Source organism: Watersipora subatra, chromosome 11, assembly GCF_963576615.1.
Source record: "Watersipora subatra chromosome 11, tzWatSuba1.1, whole genome shotgun sequence".
Taxonomy (NCBI): domain Eukaryota; kingdom Metazoa; phylum Bryozoa; class Gymnolaemata; order Cheilostomatida; family Watersiporidae; genus Watersipora; species Watersipora subatra.
Genome location: NC_088718.1, coordinates 343,331 through 363,708, shown reverse-complemented (window position 1 = coordinate 363,708; position 20,378 = coordinate 343,331). Strand labels below are relative to the sequence as shown.

The following is a 20,378-nucleotide window of genomic DNA, read 5'->3' as shown; positions in this document are numbered from 1 at the left end:
CAGTTATTATTAAAACAAGAACTCCATTGAAACAAGCACAAGGAAGAGCCTACGACTGACGATTTGAAGGAGTTGGAAGGCCGTGCACGCGATCAGCATTTAAGAGGAGCAACCCTTTAACATGGGCGAGGGCCGAGGAAGTAGAAGATACAGCAAAACCTACATTGGCAATATATTTCAAGTGTTTAATGTACTGATGTGGACTGGTACATAAAAGCAATGCGTGTGTATTGTATATCATTATTTATCTTCTTTGTGTGGCATGTTTTTCATGTTTGATTCATTTCATTTTATGTTTTATTTATTTCATTTTGGTTTTATGTTTTATTTTCTTTTGGAACCATGTCTTTGCAGTCGGGCCTGTTTTCTACTACGTAAATACAATTCATCGTATGTAACACTTATATAACTAGCTACTCAAGATAGTTGGCGCATCCACATTACTTTCTGGAACTCGCTAAAGCCCTGTCCTCTAGGGTATAAATACGTAAAAACTTTGTATGTATGGTTACATTGATTCTTGTGCACATTTCATACAAGACAAACAGGATCCTTTTACAAGCGTTAGCTAGCTAACAATTTTCTGCCTTGCACCAGCAATTTTTTCTTTTAAACCAGTAGAAAAATTGGACAGGAATGGACAACTTCTTTTAGCCTGCTAACAAAAATTCCAATTCATTACATATTAAATTTATTTTCAAGTGTACAGCAACATAATTAGCATTGATATGTTTTGCCTCCTCTCTGCTTTACTCGCTACATGTGCCAGCTAAAGCCACGTTACTCCAAAGGTATGTACGTCCTGTATAGCAAATGAAATTTCATTTTTTTTGTAGTTATTAAATGGTCAAGTGTGCGAGAGGCCGCTTTCGATAACTGCATCACTCGGTCTTTCTTATTGAATTAGGTTGAAAAAGGTTTCAACCGGACACGCTAAATTTTATAGTGAAAGTGAAGATAGGAACTGCTGAAGGATAAGATTTCGTGATAAAAAGTTGAAATTCAGTAAAATAGTTCAAAATACATACTAAAACTTAGTTTTAAGTGTGTGTTTACCAAGCTAAACTGACTTGAAGTGAATTCAAAGTTTATGTTATGCGTACCTTTTGAAGGTAAGCACTCCTTACCGTACGAACTGCATTTGGTGCAAACATTATAATTTTGCATTTTATTGCAGATCATAACCATTAAAATACACAAAATACAATACAGTTACTGTAGGTAACTATAATTACTAAAGTTACCATACTATTTTGTTGCTAATTGTCAATATGTACTCATTTTTATAAAATTTTGACGATTTTTACCAGGGGATGTTTGCATTGTATAATTACAATGGTCTCTATACCCCTACATACAAATTTTTCATTATACGATGCCAACCCTGGAACGGATCAACATCGTATCTCGAGGGTGCACTGTATAGGTAAAGGGATGGAGCATTATATAGGTACAGCTGTACTGTGTTATAAAGGTATAGCTCTAGAGTGGTATATAAAGGCGTGGTCACACGAGCACCGAACCGACGTAGGATCGGTTCGGTTCGGAGGCTGGTTCGGTTCGTGGCACATGTCACACGGCCACCGAAGTAACTTCGCTTCCTAGACACCATACGTATAGAGACAGGACACGGTTTCATTAGTAGTTGTTATGTATTTGAGTTAAATATTTCTATTGTAAACAAAAAAAACTTTGAGGAACAATTATAAATTATAATTACACAGCAGATTTATCAGAAGATCGTTCGGCTGCTCAAAATAAATCACTCGATACAAATATTTTGCTAACCCTTCCCATCAAAATAATTATATTTTTTTTATTAACATATGAATGTTTTTCTATGCTGAGTACATAACAAACAAAAACAGTCTTTATCATAGTACTGTGGTTTTACATAAATAAATCAGTCAACGATAGTTCATCAGGATGAATATGACACATTACTTATATTCTACACGAAAGAAAATCACAACCATTCCCTTACATTTATGCAAAACTTAAGTGCAACATCTTACATTTATGCAACCCAATCACAAGTCCGGGTGAACCTTGTCGTAAATTGCTTCATGTTGTTTATTTAACGAAATAAAAGTATCGTCCCATTTCTTTTTTAACTTTACTCACACGCACGTAAGAAGAAATGTGACGCGTGCTCGCTAGAATTCTAGAATTTTAACCAGCCAATAAGAGCAAGGGTTCGGCACGAAATTTCGAGCAGTACCGAAATAGTTCGTTTCGGCCAGAAATGTCCTCAGCCGAACTTTTTAGAGCTGAAAACGACGTCGTTTTGCGTCATTTAGTTCGGTTCGGTGCCCGTGTGACCACGGCTTTATGTTATATAGCCAAATCCAGCATAGGGTAAAAAGAGGTATATAAACAAAGAGGTAAGGGCATGAAGAAACTCACCTGCTTTGTCATTTTCTCCTCATCGGTCATGGGCTTGCTTTCCACTGGTTTAGCTTTATTGATAATCGTCTTAGATTTGCCCTCGTGACAGATGGTGTCGACATTCCAGGGAGTGAGCTGCAGCGAGAATAAATTGAAAGTGTCTTATACAGACAGACAGCACGCTCAATTACATGGTACAACATATTTGAACTATAGATAATACATTGTTGAGACTAGACTTCCCACCATTCGTTATAAAATACCTGCAACAGACCCTACCATTCCATTGAGTTAGTAAATTGAACAAATGTGTGGAAAAGTGTGCCAAATTGTTCAACTAGGTCACAAATAGAGGAATCTAACCAAAATCAGACCTCTATATCCTAACGTGAGATATGATAGATTTACGTATTACAAGAATTCCCTTGAGTGCTGACTACTGTTCTGATATGCCTCAGTTGAGGTCGTCTTGAACAACCATGGCGGACTCCCAACTAACCTTATATCAAGTCTATATCTTACGGCAAGCAATGATATGCAATTTAATTTCAAAAGGTATTGAAAGAGTTGATTAAAAAACTCTCTATCCTGATATCATTTGAACACAACAGGGTAAATATGGTAGCCAGCGGTGAAAAATATCTGAAAAAATTGATGAGAACAACTTTGGCAAATGTTCACTAAATTAGCAGTATCCAGTCTTCAAATTTTTTCTAATAATTACATTTTTGATGAGAGACTTCTAAATTGAATAAAATAACTTACAGGTCAAGGTCATTTGCTTGCTCACCTTTTCTTTCTTCAACAACTCTTCTTCTTTTTTTTTAAACGCTTCCTCTTGTTTTTCCAGTTCAGAGAGAGTTTGTGAAGCGAGTGCATCCTTGGATATCTGTGAATTTCATTGGGAGTACAGCAACAAGTATCAAGGTACATATATATATATATATATATATATATATGTATATATATACATATCTTGATATATATATGTATATATACATTATACACATAATTATATATACCTACACATACAATATATTTACTAGATGAATGCTCTGCATTACACAGGTAATAAAAACAGCTTATAAACATTACATTACCTACTACACTACCTGCAACTGTTTATAAGCTGTTTCATTACCAGTGCAACGCCGGTCATTCATCTACTGAGGGTGAGACCAGCTGGTAATCGTTCCGTGTGACGCAACACCGTCATTTCCTACAACTTTTATTGCTATAACTGGACAGACAGACACTCACATTCATATAAATAAAACTATTATATATACAGTCAAACATGGATAACTCGAACTTCAAGGGACCGAGCAAAAGTGTTCGAATTATCAGAGCGTTCAAGTTATCAGAGCACTGTCACAAGTCCATATATTTACTTATTTATTAGTAGATACATGTACATATACAAACTATAATATAAATCAAAAGCACAAATGGCTTGTTTCAAATTAAATGCTTCTAATGTAAAGTTTAAAACGTTTTCATGAAAAAGTATAGAGATTTTTCTATCACTTGAGATTGGTTTGTTGTTTGAGGTGATGTTATTGCCAGGACGTTTTTCAGATTGACATTGGCAAAACTTGATCGTTGTTGAAATGCTCAAAAGAAAAGACATTTTTTTCTTTTGGGGTTTTACCCACGATCAATTTGGCCGTTTTTTCTTGAAGTTTATGCAAAGATTACCTCACTTTACCTGGGATTCGTTAAGAGCAACACTCCGAGGCAGTTCAATTAGAAGTTTTACGAGGTTTTACGGTACATTCTATATCACTCACGCTTTTTTAATAGATACTTATTGAATGTACACACGTATTCTGTGTTTAGGTCAAACGATGAATAGTTTTTTGTAGCTCAGACAACGTATACTTTTAATTACAACATTTTTTAAGACGTTTTAAACATTCAACATTCCGACGTTGATTCAACACGGAATCAACGTCGGAAAACTATTCATCACGGGCTAGCCGAGTCACGCACTCAAGGATTTTCGCCACACACATACAAAACAACATGCGATTTTTGTTTTGTATGTGCGTGGCGAAAATTCTTGCGCGCGTGACCCGGCTAGCCCGTGCTATTCATCGTATCGCAGTATAAATCAAATTTCACCAAACTTTTAGAAAAGTCGTTGACAAAAATATTTTGCCGATGGTGGTAATAACGACGCTTATGAATTAGGAAAAGATGAAGTTTACCTCTATGGCTTTGAATAAAGTGATTTTCTAAAGCGAAAACAACCGTTTCGGTAGCTGTTGGGCAAAAAAACAGTTCGAATTAACAGTGTTGAGTTCGAGTTATCTATAGCAATTTATCATTACGTAGGAACGGACCAAAGGAAATGTTCGAATTAACCATGTGTTCGAGCTATCCGTGGACGAGTTATCCATGTTTGACTGTATATAAATATATATATATTTATATACAGTCAATTATATGAATAATTTTATTATATGATAATTTTATATATATGATATAATTATGTACATGTATATAAATATATATATATATTTATATACATGTACATAATTATATCATATATATAAAATTATCATATAATAAAATTATTCATATAAATAAAATATATAATATATACATGTATATATTGGATATATACACAAGTGGATATTAAAATATATGTATGTAAATCTTATATATACAAGTAGATAATATAAATAATAGTGTTTATAGTATTACTAAACTACTTTATACTATTATAGTATTATTGTTTTATATATATTATATATATAAAACAGTCAGCTGTTTATATAAATATATAAACGTTATATATTATATAATATGTTATATATTATATATAACATATTATATATAAATGATATAGTTATATATATATAATATAGTTCCATATTATGTATATATGTTATATATATAATATATAAAACATATTATATATATTATGAATATGTTTATATATATTACATATCATATATAAACATATATATATAATATATATAATATATATTTGTATAAATATTATATATAAATATATACACTCTATATATATATATATATTATATCAGGGGTCTGCAACCTTTTTCAATCAAAGAGCCAATTGGACCCATTTTCCACAAGAAAAACCGGAGTGAGAGCCATAAACCCCCTTTGATATTTTAAATTAAAAATACATAAATACTACATGTAGCGTTTTTGTTTAGCTTTTAATGCTTTTATACCATGTTTACAACATAAAACCAAAAAGTGTGGCATGTATAATGAACTGTATAATGAATGTTACAAAGAACAATAAAATAGCTAATAATAACTTGATCATTATGTGAAAATATTACGTTGTTTATGTTACTTTCAAGAAAAATGGCAACTTCATGTTCAATTCAGTCCTTCTTTTAAGAAAACGCTGAAAATAAATTCTAACTGCAGCAAATGTCATTCATGCAGTGATTTTTGCTCAAATTAGCCTTACGCATCAGTTCCGAAATGGCCTCTTTTCTCTCATCTCCCTCTGGATATTTTTGAGCAAAGGCCGCGTGTTTATTCTGAAAGCGTTTTGCAACATTTGACTTTTTGCTTGCAAATTTCTCATTACATATTAAGCAAACTGGTGAACCAGTCTCATCAGCAGTGAAAGCGAACAAATCAGCCTACGTAGGATAAAATTTTCCATTTTCCTCTCACTTTTCTTTCCTTAGTATTCGCCATAGTTTGCCTTCCTGGGGTAAAACAATCAAGAAGTGTCATGCCGGCCGGTGTGATTTTGGCGCATAAATAATGATGCATAAAAATCGACAATGTTTGATTTATCACCATAATTACAATTTAAATTATGTTACAAAACCTAGTGATAAAAATTCTATATTTTTATGAATTACTCAGCATATGGTAAAAAAAGGAAAGAAATTCAAAGTCAGAGGGAGCCGCAGTGAGAGTCAGAGGGAACCGCAGTGAGAGTCAGAGGGAGCGGCAGTGAGAGTCAAAGTCAGAGGGAGTCGCAGTGAGAGTCAGAGGGAGCCGCAGTGAGAGTCAAAGTCAGAGGGAGCCGCAGTGAGAGTCAGAGGGAGCCGCAGTGAGAGTCAAAGTCAGAGGGAGCCGCAGTGAGAGTCAGAGGGAGCCGCAGTGAGAGGATAAAAAACGCGTATGCAGCTCCATAGCCGCGGGTTGCTGACCCCTGTACTAGATGAATACCTGTCGTTACTCAGGTAATGAAAAAGTTTTTGAACAAAAATTTCCTTTTCATTTAACAGATGCAACATTCCACAATTGATTTTTTTCAATGAAGGTGTTTATTTATTTATATATTTGATTCGTTTTTTTATTCGGTGAGCGTGTTTGAGCTGGCTGACACCTATTTAAGCCGATTGAATCACGAATTTGTGAAATTCGAAGGAAAAATTGTGTAAGCTAATACACAAAGCAAATACTGCAATGAACTTTCCTGATAAACATGTGTAACGAACTCAATATTCATCGGTTGAGAAAAGGAGCACGCTAATATCCTAAATCCATAACAAATTAAAAAAATAATCATACAAATGACAATGTTTAAATGAAATTGATTTAAAATAATTATAAAAAAATTAGATTTAATTAAAATACATAAAGAAACAATGTAGAAACTGTAAAAAAGAGGCAAAGTTTTGTTCGTATTCAATGATTGTGGCAAACAAGCTAGTTGCTATTGTAGCAAGCGCTGCATAAGTATTGACCCAAAACATTCACAGCAAGGCAAGGTCAGCGTAGCGTAGTGATTAACTTTCGTGTCTGCAGTCCTGGAAATTCAGAGATCAAATTTTTTGCGAAGTGGAATTCTTCATTCCTAAAACTTTAGTGTTGTAACTGGACAGACATTTATATATAGAGATATAAGTTGCACAGATATAAAATATATATGCCATATATCCTCGAACACCGGGTGTCTTTTCCAGGGCCGGCTCACATACGATATAGGCTTATATGTATATAAACCTATATATAAGCATACACATACAAGCCATCTATATGTATATATAGGATATACATTATATATAAGTATGTATGGTATATATATTTATATCTATACTCGTATATATAAATCTCAATGTTTATTTTTTGTTTTCTGTCGTCGCTGTGTCCAGCTATAGCAATTAGAATCTAGCAATAAAAATTTGCCACCACACTGGAATGGAATTCCCCACCATACTGGAATGGAATTCCCCACCATACTGGAATGGAATTCCCCACCATACTGGAATGGAATTCCCCACCATACTGGAATGGAACTCATGACGATTGCAACTACAAGTATGCAAGCACACGCACCTATCCACAAAGCTAAGCCAATCTTATCTTCTTGAGCTCATCTATGGGATTCTTATCGCAATTAAAGCTAAATATATGTATGTTTTATTATGAAATAATATTACCTTTTGCATTCGTTCTTTTTTTGAATTTTTTTTTAGAAGCTATGTACTTCAAAATAAATTAATTTTTCTTTGTTTGCAACTTTCAATTGTACCATTTCAATTTCAAATGTTGCGTTACAGTGCAATTGTAACAGCACAATTTCATTCTTCAATTTCTGATTATTGCAAAAAAAAATCGCTAAAAGTTGCGAAACTAAAAAATGTCTACATGGACATTCTTGAGTAGGAATTGCCTCTACATACTCTCTCAGTTCGGTCAGACAAAGTGTCCTTGAGTGCTTCACTGATGAATTTAATATCGTTATCTCATTATCACCAGTATGTGCCAGTATCAACTATCAAGAGGTAAAGTCGCATTCCAAAATTTTGACAGATATCTTCTTCAGCACCAGCAACCACTTTTTATAGACACACTTTAATGTTCTCTTTGTTATTATTAATTCAACGTGTTCATGATTTTGTTTTCTCAGTTGTATTAACTGTATCCGTGTCAATTCACTTTTCATTGTAACAAAACAGACTATTTAGCCATTACTTACTAATTATTTCACATCTAAACACCTTTACAGTGTTTTAGTTTTTCTCGCTATTTATGTGAACTGCACCAAACACTTTTCTCATGATATGAAGTTTAAAGTTATGGCGGTAAATATCGTATATATTAAATAAAAATTAATTTTCCGTACAAAGACTTCTATTAGCCGAGAAACGTCGGGCATTCAACTAGTTATATTTATTTATATTAGTTGACTGTTTTATATATAAAAGTCAACTAATATATATATATATATATATATATATATATATATACAGTCAAACATGGATAACTCGCCCACGGATAGCTCGAAAACATGGTTAACTCGAACGGTTTCTTTGGTCCGTTCCCGCGTAATGATAAATTGCTATAGATAACTTGAACTCAACACTGTTAACTCGAACTGTTTTTTGCCCAACGGCTACCGAAACGATTGTTATCGCTTTAGAAAATCACTTTATTCCAAGCCATGGAGGTAACCTCAACTTTTCATAATTCATAAGCGTCGTTATTACCACCATCGGCAAAATATTTTTGTCAACGACTTTTCTAAAGGTTTGGTGAAATTTGATTTATACCAAACATCCGCTTAGCGATCGCCCTTCAGAAGCAAGGAAAGTGGTATTCGTTAAGAGCAACACTCCGAGGCAGTTCAACTAGAAGTCTTACGAGGTTTTACGGTACATTGTATATCACTCTATCACTCACGCTTTTTGAATGGATACTTATTGAACGTACATGTATTCTGTGTTTAGGTCAAACGATGAATAGTTTTCCGACGTTGATTCTGTGTTGAATCAACGTCGGAATGTTGAACGTTTAAAACGTCTTAAAAATTGTTGTAATTAAACGTATACATTGTCTTAGCTATAAAAAACTATTCATCGTTTGACCTAAACACAGAATACGTGTGTACATTCAATACGTATCCATTCAAAAAGCGTGAGTGATATACAATGTACCGTAAAACCTCGTAAAACTTCTAATTGAACTGCCTCGGAGTGTTGCTCTTAACGAATCCCAGGTAAAGTGAGGTAATCTTTGCATAAACTTCAAGAAATATCGGCAAAATTGATCGTGGGTAAAACGCTCAAAAGAAAAAGATGTCTTTTCTTTTGAGCATTTCAACAACGATCAAGTTTTGCCAATGTCAATCAAAAAAACGTCCTGGCAATAACATCACCTCAAACAACAAACCAATCTCAAGTGATAGAAAAATCTCTATACTTTTTGATAAAAACGTTTTAAACTTTACATTAGAAGCATTTAATTTGAAACAAGCCATTTGTGCTTTTGATTTATATTATAGCTTGTATATGTACATGTATCTACTAATAAATAAGTAAATACATGGAATTGTGACAGTGCTCTGATAACTTGAACGCTCTGATAATTCGAACACTTTCGCTCGGTCCCGTGAAGTTCGAGTTATCCGTGTTTGAATGTATATAGATATATAGATATATATCTACAGTATATATATAAAATAGTCAACTGTATTGAATAGAAATGAATTGTCTAGCACAACATAGAAAGTTACTTACATCCACATCTTTTAATTTCTCTCTGACAGCAGTTAATCTTTGCTGGTTTCTAAAACATGACCATCAAATATCAGGATACTAAAAAATGAAAAGGCCATATAAGAGTATTCCCTTAGGTGAATCACTAAGCCATGTAGGACAACACACAGCGGCTTACTCTGTGTGGGCTTTGGCTAGCTGTTCTTTTTCTGATTTGGCTTCAGCCATCCTCTGCAAGCGAGCCTCGTGGCGCCATTTGTTCAGGCTGGCTGTGTCAATGTTGGGATGCTGGTCATCCTCATCATCTGATATCTGAAAAATAAACAACTTTCATAACTGAAACACACAGCAGAGTGAAAACTGCACTCTCTTAAATTAGCATTACACCAATGAAAGTAATAGGGAGACCGGGGTAAGTTGATCATTGGGGCAGGGTTGATCATTGGATTTCTTGCAGTAGGTATAATGTTTATCTCATGAGTTATCATCTCCATATGTTGGAAAACCTTAAAGGAAAATATAAAAGTTAAATGAGCAAATGAAAACATGAGATGAAAAAATTAAAGCATTTTTTCTATTTTTTCGCTTTTTGATCTCGTATTTGCTGCTGACTGGGCATCAAATACTGGACACAATATTCATTGTTGAGCATTCATATGCTACAATTTTTTTTAGCAAAATGCGTGTTTTAACATGCCAAAATAGTGCATGCCTAGTTTCAATGTAGATTTTATAATTTATAAAAATTCGATAATTGGCAAATTGGGACAGGTTGATCATTTGCATTTTAGGGCAGGTTGAGCAGTGATCAACCGGCCCTAAAGACAGTATCTTCTGACACTAATAAAGAAGGGCATATAGACGAGTTGGACAGTCAGTCTTCTGAAAAAGAAACGAGTGGAGTAATAAGATCCAATCAGCTTGTCCAGGATCAAATCTCTTCACATGAAAATAGATCACACCGAATGGACTAAAACTGCCTACCACATTCTGGGTAAGCCTGAAAATCCACAGATAGTAATATATTGTACTGCTACCAGTTATGAGGTTTTCAAAAACGGTTTCGTGATTTACCTACCATCTAATTATGAAGTGGAATCGATCAAGGAGAATATAGACCATTCTGGTCTCATAGTGCACTCAAGTGCTTCAGCCTTGTATACTGTGAATTTTTACAACACTACGAGTAGAATACTTGTGAATGAGCTTACAAATCTTGACACCTTTTCCCACGATGAACAAATATTAACGACCTTCACAACAGATCAAGAGAAGGATTTTGATGAGCAAATAAAAACAAAGTGGATTGATGAGCTTTCAAAACTGTCTTCATCCAATCCTTCATCATATATTCAATCAGTACCCTTGTGTCTGTCTACAATTAATCATGAAGCCTCAACAAGCGTTCCATACACTACTTTAGAAAGGCTGCAGAAACATGTAAAAACTGCTAACAATTGAGTACTACAGTAAAATTCTTAATGACCAGAGTTGCGGAGTTAGAAACAAAGATTGACAAGTTACTATTAACATCTATTTCTACAGAAAATCTTGAAGCTGAATTCATCAAGTACTCATTGTCATCAAATCAGTTTCATAAAAAACTCCTAGCTATGCAAAAATCGTTATCTGATGAGCTCAAGGAACAACACAGCTCTTATGCTGAGAAAACAAAACATAATCTTCATTTCCATGATCAACCACCGAGGAAACAATAAGCCAATACTACAGTGTGTTCAAACCCGGAAAGCAAATCATGCAACAAACAAAATATCCCTTCAACTTCAAATCTTACCCTAATGGATGTTGACCAGCGTATTTTAGCAACAGCTGTCAAGCGACCAGGTCAATCTAAACAACAAAAAACTGCTTTTGATGGAAACAACAACATTGTGGTTTCACTTCGACCAAACTCTTCTCTTCAAAAATCGTTTAATCAAGGCAAAAGTACGGAAAGCTATAAACAGTCAGTACACGGACCAACCATCATTGAACTCGTTACTCGTTACAACTTCGAATCAAACAATCCTAACGATTCAAAAATCAAACGATTCAGTTCCGATCACGGGAAATTGCTAAAGGAGTTACAGATTGCTGGAAATCTGATCTGTTTGATGGATCATCATGCAGACTGTCCATTGATCCAGATTCTCTTAAAGAAAATGTAGTTATTGTTAAAGATGTTCCACTCGATGTAGATGACACAAAAATCAATCAATATATCTAAGATACTGACGCTGATGCCTCTATAAAAAGATTGTTCGAAGATGGTGAGAGATTGAGGTCCTTGAAGATTAAGTTCTCCTCAACCCTACGCTACCAAAATGCCATCTCACATGGAATAAGTATACCATCAACTCATTGTTTATGTCATGCTGAACCTCTTAAATGATGGATACTCTAAAGGATTTTCCATTGCCCATTTGAATGTAAAAGGTTTATTTTCCAAAATAGGTGAAGTCAAGTATTTGATTTTCAAGTATAAATTTGAAGTTATTTGTTTTTCTGAGACATTTCTTGAAGCTAGACATAGTGACGATTACTTTAAAATTTCCGGTTACATTATGATAAGAAATGATAGGAACTATAACCAGGGTAGTGGCTTGTTATGCTATATTCCCCACTCTATTAATTTCAAGCGTTTGGAATTTGCTATTAACGAAATTGGTGCTGATAGTCTTTCCAATAAAGTCATTCCAGTCATTTCGAGACCTTCCATAGTGTCTTTGTTGATAGACCTCCAAATTCCACAGCAGATCGGATACTAAAATTTTCAGATTTCGAGATTCAGATTTCAGAGTGTTACAGCGACACAGAAGAAATTTTGGTACTGGGTGATTTCCATAGATATATATACCTAGATTGGCCAATAGGGAAAAAGCCTGTCAGACCTAAATAGCACGACGCAACGTCACTATATTGTACCTCACGCTTGACTGCACTGCTGTTTACAATGAATTTAATGGGAAGAAGGTAACAAAATTACATTTATTTTCACATAAAAACCTTCTTGTATACATAACCCAGTAAACTAAAGCAATTCTGTGATAATATCTGATAACCACCATAGATTAAAACTATAAAAGCTATGAATTGTTGCACACAAATCATGAGCCATCATGGCTTTATTTGCAACCCTCTCTTATCCCCCTTCTCTCTTTTCCCCTTCTCCAAAGAATAAGTTAGAAGGGGAAAAGAGAGAAGGGGAATGGAGAGGGGAGGGGAAATAGCCAACCCACTCAAAGAGCCAGACCTTGGCTAGGTAAATAGACTAATATGCTGAACTAAACATGACTAAATATGATGAGTATGCAAGTATGTCTGAAGTCAAAAATGAGACAGAATGATGATTTTACAGCTGGCTAGGTCACCAAAGCTGAAGTGTAATGATTGTATCACTAGCATCGTGGATGTTACCAACGTTGATGTAAACCAAGCAACGAATTCCCTAATTACAGTTAAGAATCAGGGTGGCTTGACTTTGTCTTCGCCTGTGGTGATTGAGGTTTGCAACCACAGCGAGAAAGCGACAAGAGTGTTGCTTAGTAGCGCTGGATTGATGAAAAACTTTGCCAGGCTAGCACTAATTGCCACCACTAAGAAGCCAGTCACGAAAGGACAATACCAAGTTATTTGTACAATATGCATAAGCAAGTTAAAGGTTGACTTGCAACAAAATTCACATTGCAGTTATTTGGTGTCATAAGATTCACCATGCCTTACTCTGTTGTGTTGTAGGTGTGAAATATATGAGAAGGTGATTACAAGCTCTTAAAAGCTAAAAACTTATACAGTCATACTTCAACTTACGAGCTTAATGCGTTCCGAGACTGAGCTCGTATGTTAATATACTCGCATGTTGGTGCAATTTATTTATCGAACAATTAAATATATATTGCTTGGTTTCCATACTCTAAAAATGCAAATAAAACACTCAAAACAAGATATTGCAACAGAAAGAAGATTTTGGTTATTGTCATAATTTACCACATGCTTTCAAAAAGCAACAATCAAAAAATAATACAAGGAAATGTGATTATTTAAAATGTAAAATTAAATACATACAATAGCAGCTAATGCTAGCATTTGCGAAAGAGGGAGATATAAGTTATCCTTCATTACAACAGTTGTCTTTGATAAATTTGAATTTTATCAATGTCTTAAAAGACAAACTCTAATGTTGGTATGGTATTGGCCTTCAATCTAGCTTTTCTCCCAATACCAGGTGATACTTGGTAGCTGTCACTAGTGAAGTGGTCTGAACAAAGTACAGAAGTTTTACTTGGGGTCCACTGTTCTCGTCTCACTGCTTTAATCCAGGCATCCTTGCGATCAGCAGCAGTAGGAAAACTTAACAAGTAATAAAAGATACATACAATTAGTGGTGTTTTTTGCTCATTGGATTATTGACTTTTTGCCTTTGAGAAGTGTAGCATTAACCTTGTCAAATAATGGAAACTTTTAAGCCTGATTATAGCCAAAGATAACCATGCTCCAAGCCATGCTCATCTAGTATGTTCATGAATTCTCCCAACGATTAGCAGGGTGAATGTTTGTTATATTGTCCTACCTGTGGAAGCTTTTCTCTGGGCATTTTCTTGGATAATTGGAACATCCAAAAGCAACGCAGCAATTCTTACTAGTCCTCTCAGATGACTGTGAGCTTGATGAATAATGGTGAGATTGCTGCCAAAATAGCAATGAATATGAATTCCATTCTGAATTAGTGATTTATAGCAAGATGGTATCCAAATTAATGACTCAAGCATCACAAAGTAGCAGTATTACACAAGCAGCTCCTTGGGCAAAGTTAAGGAAACCTTCCAAGAGAGAGTCAATCAGTTAATGAATCAAACAAGTTGAAGTTGATAGTAACTTGACAAACAATGATGTCTGCTGATTTGATTGTCTTCAATAATTTTTTCAAAGTGTCAAATATGGGGAAAATATGTCCACTATTGGTATGAAAACTGTTCTAGTTTTTACTATAAAGCCTTACAGCTGATATTTAGGAGTACCAAGCCTATCTTTGATATTAAAAGTAGTAAAAAACTCACCTTAGTAGCAGCTGACACACTCTTCTCAGCTTCAGCCTTTGTAAACTAATGATGAATCTTGCGGTCAGTCAAGCGTAAGGTACAATACAGTGACGTTGCGTCATGGCATTTAAGTCTGACAAGGCCACCAATGGGACTAGCTATTATTGGCCAATCTAGGTATATATATCTATGGTGATTTCAATGTCGACTTGTTGAACACATAAGAGTTCCAATTGGAAAAGCAAAAGCTGTTTTTAAAACAGCTGATTAGTGAACCCACAAGAGTACCTGAAAACTCCTCGACATTAATTAATCATGTGTATACAAATTTTTCTCATCACTCCAAGTTTTCTGGAGTACTTGAATTGTCTATGAGTGATCATAATTTGGTATTTATTGTAACAAAAATTGGTGTTGTACATAAATCATTTCCTCAGAAAATCCCTTATAGAGATAACTCCAAATTCAATCCTGACAATATTTCAAATGAGTTTTCCTCCATCAGATAAAATGATATTTTGATCAAAAAGAACACTAATGACATGATTAATCTATTTAATAAGAAGTTTTCTTTGACTGTCAATAAGTTAACACCTTTTAAAACTAGAAAAGTCAAGTCGGAATCATTACCTATCTGGCTTGACAAAGAGGTACAGCAAAATCTAAAGTTGAGAGAAAAACTGCAAAGATTGGACCGCTTACAAAAAGCAGGGCAATTTTGTCACAAATCTCATTAAAGATAAAAAATGTATCGACGAACTTGTTAAACAGTCAAAGCTTGGGGACATGTTGCAGCTACTAATAACCTTTGGCAAGCTTCAAATGTGAAAGATAAAAAACCTCAACACTGTGACACTTGTTTAACAGCTTCAGAACTTAACTCAAATTTTGTGTCTATTGCAAGTAAACTTTCCAGTTCAATTTTACCATCATCTAATCCTTCTTCGTCTTGTCAAAACACTGAGTTGAAGAACACACCGAACGAGTTTTTAAAATTTACTCCTCATGATATTGTAAAATACATCAGTAACATACCTAATTCAAAAGCATTAGGCTTAGACAATATTTCTGTAAAAATGATAAAAACAATTCTTCCATTCATTGTACCTGTTATCATTGGTATGCTTATATAGAATATTGATAGATGGCTGTTTTCCTTCGGCATGGAAGCATGCACAGGTTACTCCATTGCTACTCCAAGGAGGAGATAATAGCCACCCATCAAATTTCCGCCCTATTTCAGTACTCCCTATTTTATCTAATGTTTTTGAAAACCATAATCCACATCTACTCTCATTTGTCCAAAAATGATATTTTACATCTTTATCAGTGTGGTTTCAGATAAAGTCACTCATGTGCTGATGTTTCTCATAAACTAATTTCAAACTGTTTAGATTTTAAAACAAGGGGTAAAAAGATTTGCTTATTGTTTTTGGATTTCAGCAAAGCTTTTGACTGCGTTAATCACAAAATATCATTTTGTTAACTAGAATTTGCTGGTTTATGAAGTAAAACGCTGCAAATACCTCAATCTTATTTTCACAAAAGGTGTCAAAAGGTTGTCATGAATGACAAAGAATCATTGACGCAAGAAATTGTTGTTGGTGTTCCACAGGGGTCTCTTATTGCTCCAGTATTGTTTTTAATACATGTATATAAATGATCTTCTTAGACTCATTCCAAGAGGCTTTGCCTACGCCGATGATACTGTCTTTGTAAGTCATGACGACAATGTGCAACCTCTTGAGGCGAAGTGAAATCTCATCATGTCAGTTATCAGCAACTGGTGTACTTCAAATCATATCAAAAAAAATCACATTTTCTTTTTTATAATATTAATGAAAACCTTTGAAACAACTTTACTCTCAAGTTCAACAGCCAATCTATCACTTGTAGACGTGAGACAAAATTGTTAAGATTTGTTTTGACAGATCGACTCCCTTGGAGTAATCATGTCGACACTATTTGGAATAAGGTCACGAAGTCATTGGCTCTGCTCCAGTTTTGCAGGCCATACATATATGCAAAATCGGCAATTGCATTGTATTATCAGTTTATATTTTGCCATATTATTTATGGTATCCACATTTATTATAATCTAGCTCCAAGATAAGTCACAAAGGATTTTTTCGGTTGCAAAGAAGAGCATTTCGACTAAATGCAAATCTACATCATATTCCTGCATTTATTATTCCAACGAATGATCTTTCCAAATCTTTGCACCTTTTTATGCTGCCTATTCTAAATGTTTATTTTACTTCAATCCAAAGTTTCAAGAATTTTCATGGTTTGTGCCATGGTTGTTTAAATGACAGTTACAGGCTTTCAACTCATTTCAACTTACGTGATATGAACAAATTGCATACAATTACTAACAGTTATTTTGAAAATATCGTTGTCAGCTGATTTAACAATTTTGCATCTAATATCCGTTCTTTTAGAAGAGAAAGGCATTTTAAACACTATTTGTCAAACTATTTATTCGATTGTAATGGCTAACTGTCGCCTATTTTTACTATTGTTGTATGGACTAATTTGAGAAACATTTTTATTTTTGAAATGAATTATTGCCAATAAAGTAATATACAGTCAAACATGGATAACTCGAACTTCACGGGACCGAGCGAAAGTGTTCGAATTATCAGAGCGTTCAAGTTATCAGAGCACTGTCGCAAGTCCATGTATTTACTTATTTATTAGTAGATACATGTACATATACAAACTATAATATAAATCAAAAGCACAAATGGCTTGTTTCAAATTAAATGCTTCTAATGTAAAGTTTAAAACGTTTTTATCAAAAAGTATAGAGATTTTTCTATCATTTGAGATTGGTTTGTTGTTTGAGGTGATGTTATTGCCAGGACGTTTTTTAGATTGACATTGGCAAAACTTGATCGTTGTTGAAATGCTCAAAAGAAAAGACATCTTTTTCTTTTGAGCGTTTTACCCACGATCAATTTTGCCGATTTTTCTTGAAGTTTATGCAAAGATTACCTCACTTCCGAAGGGCGTTCGCTAAGCGGATGTTTGGTATAAATCAAATTTCACCAAACCTTTAGAAAAGTCGTTGACAAAAATATTTTGCCGATGGTGGTAATAACGACGCTTATGAACTACGAACAGTTGAGGTTTACCTCTATGGCTTGGAATAAAGTGATTTTCTGAAGCGATAACGACCGTTTCGGTAGCCGTTGGGCAAAAAACAGTTCGAGTTAACAGTGTTGAGTTCGAGTTATCTATAGCAATTTATCATTACGTGGGAACGGACCAAAGAAACCGTTCGAGTTAACCATGTGTTCGAGCTATCCATGGGCGAGTTATCCATGTTTGACTGTATATATATATCAGCCTGCCCAATTAACCTGAACAATTATAATTGTCTCATCAGATAGCCCATGATAAACTGATATGATTATAAAGTTAACTGCTCTACTAGCCATGTATATTTGCATTCAAGAGATGATTGTATCAAGACAATTTAACCACCAGATAGGTAGTAATGGGCTAAAGGCCTTAAAGGTCTTAAAGGCTAAAGATAATGGGGTAGTAATGCTCTCAATACCACCCCATACAAGCCATGGACTCCAACCCCTAAACGTTTCGATATATGGACCATTCAAAGCATAATATAACCAAGCAGCTGATGATTGGATGCGCAATAACCATGGCCAAACCATACGGATCTTCAATGTTAGTGCTTTGATCAAGGACGCCGCCATAAATGCCATGACCCCTCGGAATATTCTGTCAGTGTTTCAAGCCACAAAAATATACCCCTAACATTCTGGCATTTTCAAGGAGTCTGATTTTGTAGCTGCAGAAATCACCGACAAACCTGAGCCGGAGAATGCTATATAACATTAGATATTACAGATATGTCTGACACCTCAACATCTTATATTGTACTACTGACGGAGTCCACTTTAGAAGTCCAGGCTATCCCTCCGGGGAGCAGAGAAATCAACCGGTGAAGACCGGAACAATAAATATGTTCCTCTCTAATATCTGTTTTCAGTGCCCAAGCTGGCCCTCCTAAAAATTAGGGAAGCGTAAAAGAGGTTGAACTTTCTTACTGGCTGACACCCTGACGAAGCTACATCTAAAAACCAAGGCAGTAGAGAGGCCTCGACCAGCCAGTCGTTCAGCTGGGAAAAAGAAAGAAAAGCAAGAAACCAAAAGCTCCTGAGTCATCAGATACAGAACCAGAAATAAAGTCTCTTAATCTATCAGGTGAGGGAGGCTGATGTTATTCCAAATTTCAACGCAAGAGTTGGCGACTATGTGTTGGTCAAGGTATACGGTAAGACATGAAACTGATATAAGAAGTATGTATCGGTATGGCTATGATAAAAAGTGTCAGAGATCTGTTCGCAACCTTCCTGGTGAAAGTAACCCCCAACAAATATTCTAAACTGAAGAACATTTGGATGGCGGCTCTGAAGTTATAAGAATTCTCCCATAACCAATTGTAGGTAGTCGTTTTGTGAAATTCCCTGAGGATGTTGATGGCGACTAAACTATCCTTAAATGACAATCATTGTTTTGTTACACATAGCTATTGCACGGACATGCAGAACTCTTTTAGTTTATCTGTTTACTAACTTGTGAAGAACAAGGGTACTTATTCGTTACCAAACATTACCAGTTTTCAACTGTCTTGCATCTTGACGTTTTATGTTCACTGTTACCAATAATTACATAGATGTTGCATAAGTATTTTTGTTAGTTGGAAATTCTACTTGTTACATGGAAAGAAGAGTTTAGCTTCGCTAATTCCTGAGTTTGCTGAAAACCACAGAGAAGATACTTCTTGGTGACTTTTTAACTTCATTATTTGATATTTAGCTTTTTCGTTACTGAGTGTGTAGTCCTTGCTTACTTGGCTACCAACTTTTGGTGTTACTTTGATATTGTGTATTCCCATGAAAATGTGCAGTTAGATGACTAAGATTCATTAAAATGCACTAAAACATCAATTTGATTGTGAGTGTTTCAGAAACAGCTCAAATTCAAGTTTCGCTCAACATGCCCCATGCATGATCAACCTGTCCCGTACCAATGCTCAACCCACCCCATGTGTGATCAACCTGCCCCATTTTTTCGGGCCATTTTTTCCATCACGGTTTGGTGTCAGTTGATTCTTAGCATTAATGACTTCAGTAGTGGCTAGCCACATATACTCTGCATCTTTTCCCCAATTTTGAAGTCATTTGATTCATTGGGTGAGAACTTATGAGACTTTGTCAAAACAGCGCGCAACCTACCCTATGCATTGTTGTATCTCCAATAGAAGTTTCAGACTAAAAAACTGTATGAAATGTTTAACATAATTTATCTTGTCATCCGATTCATTGCGCAAACACATACAAGCCTTTCAGCTGGTTGCAGAAACGAAAAGGGGTCCTTTATTAAATATTAATGTACAACATGTATTTCATTGTGACTGTTAGACAAAACTTTGTCGTTTCGATACTAACATGCTATCCTATTGGCTCTAAGA

General features: G+C 34.9%; 1 protein-coding gene across 1 annotated transcript in view; it reads right to left on the bottom strand.

Moving 5' to 3' along the window:
* Positions 1 to 20,378, bottom strand: part of LOC137408217 (hsp90 co-chaperone Cdc37-like) — a 47,876-nt gene that overhangs the window by 19,068 nt on the left and 8,430 nt on the right. Inside the window, exons 2-5 of the mRNA XM_068094632.1 lie at positions 10,015 to 10,148; positions 9,858 to 9,906; positions 3,179 to 3,277; positions 2,407 to 2,523 (exon numbers count right to left, since the gene is read on the bottom strand). Of these exons, the coding sequence (XP_067950733.1) occupies positions 2,407 to 2,523; positions 3,179 to 3,277; positions 9,858 to 9,906; positions 10,015 to 10,148 (399 nt within the window). The remainder of the gene's footprint in view (positions 1 to 2,406; positions 2,524 to 3,178; positions 3,278 to 9,857; positions 9,907 to 10,014; positions 10,149 to 20,378) is intronic.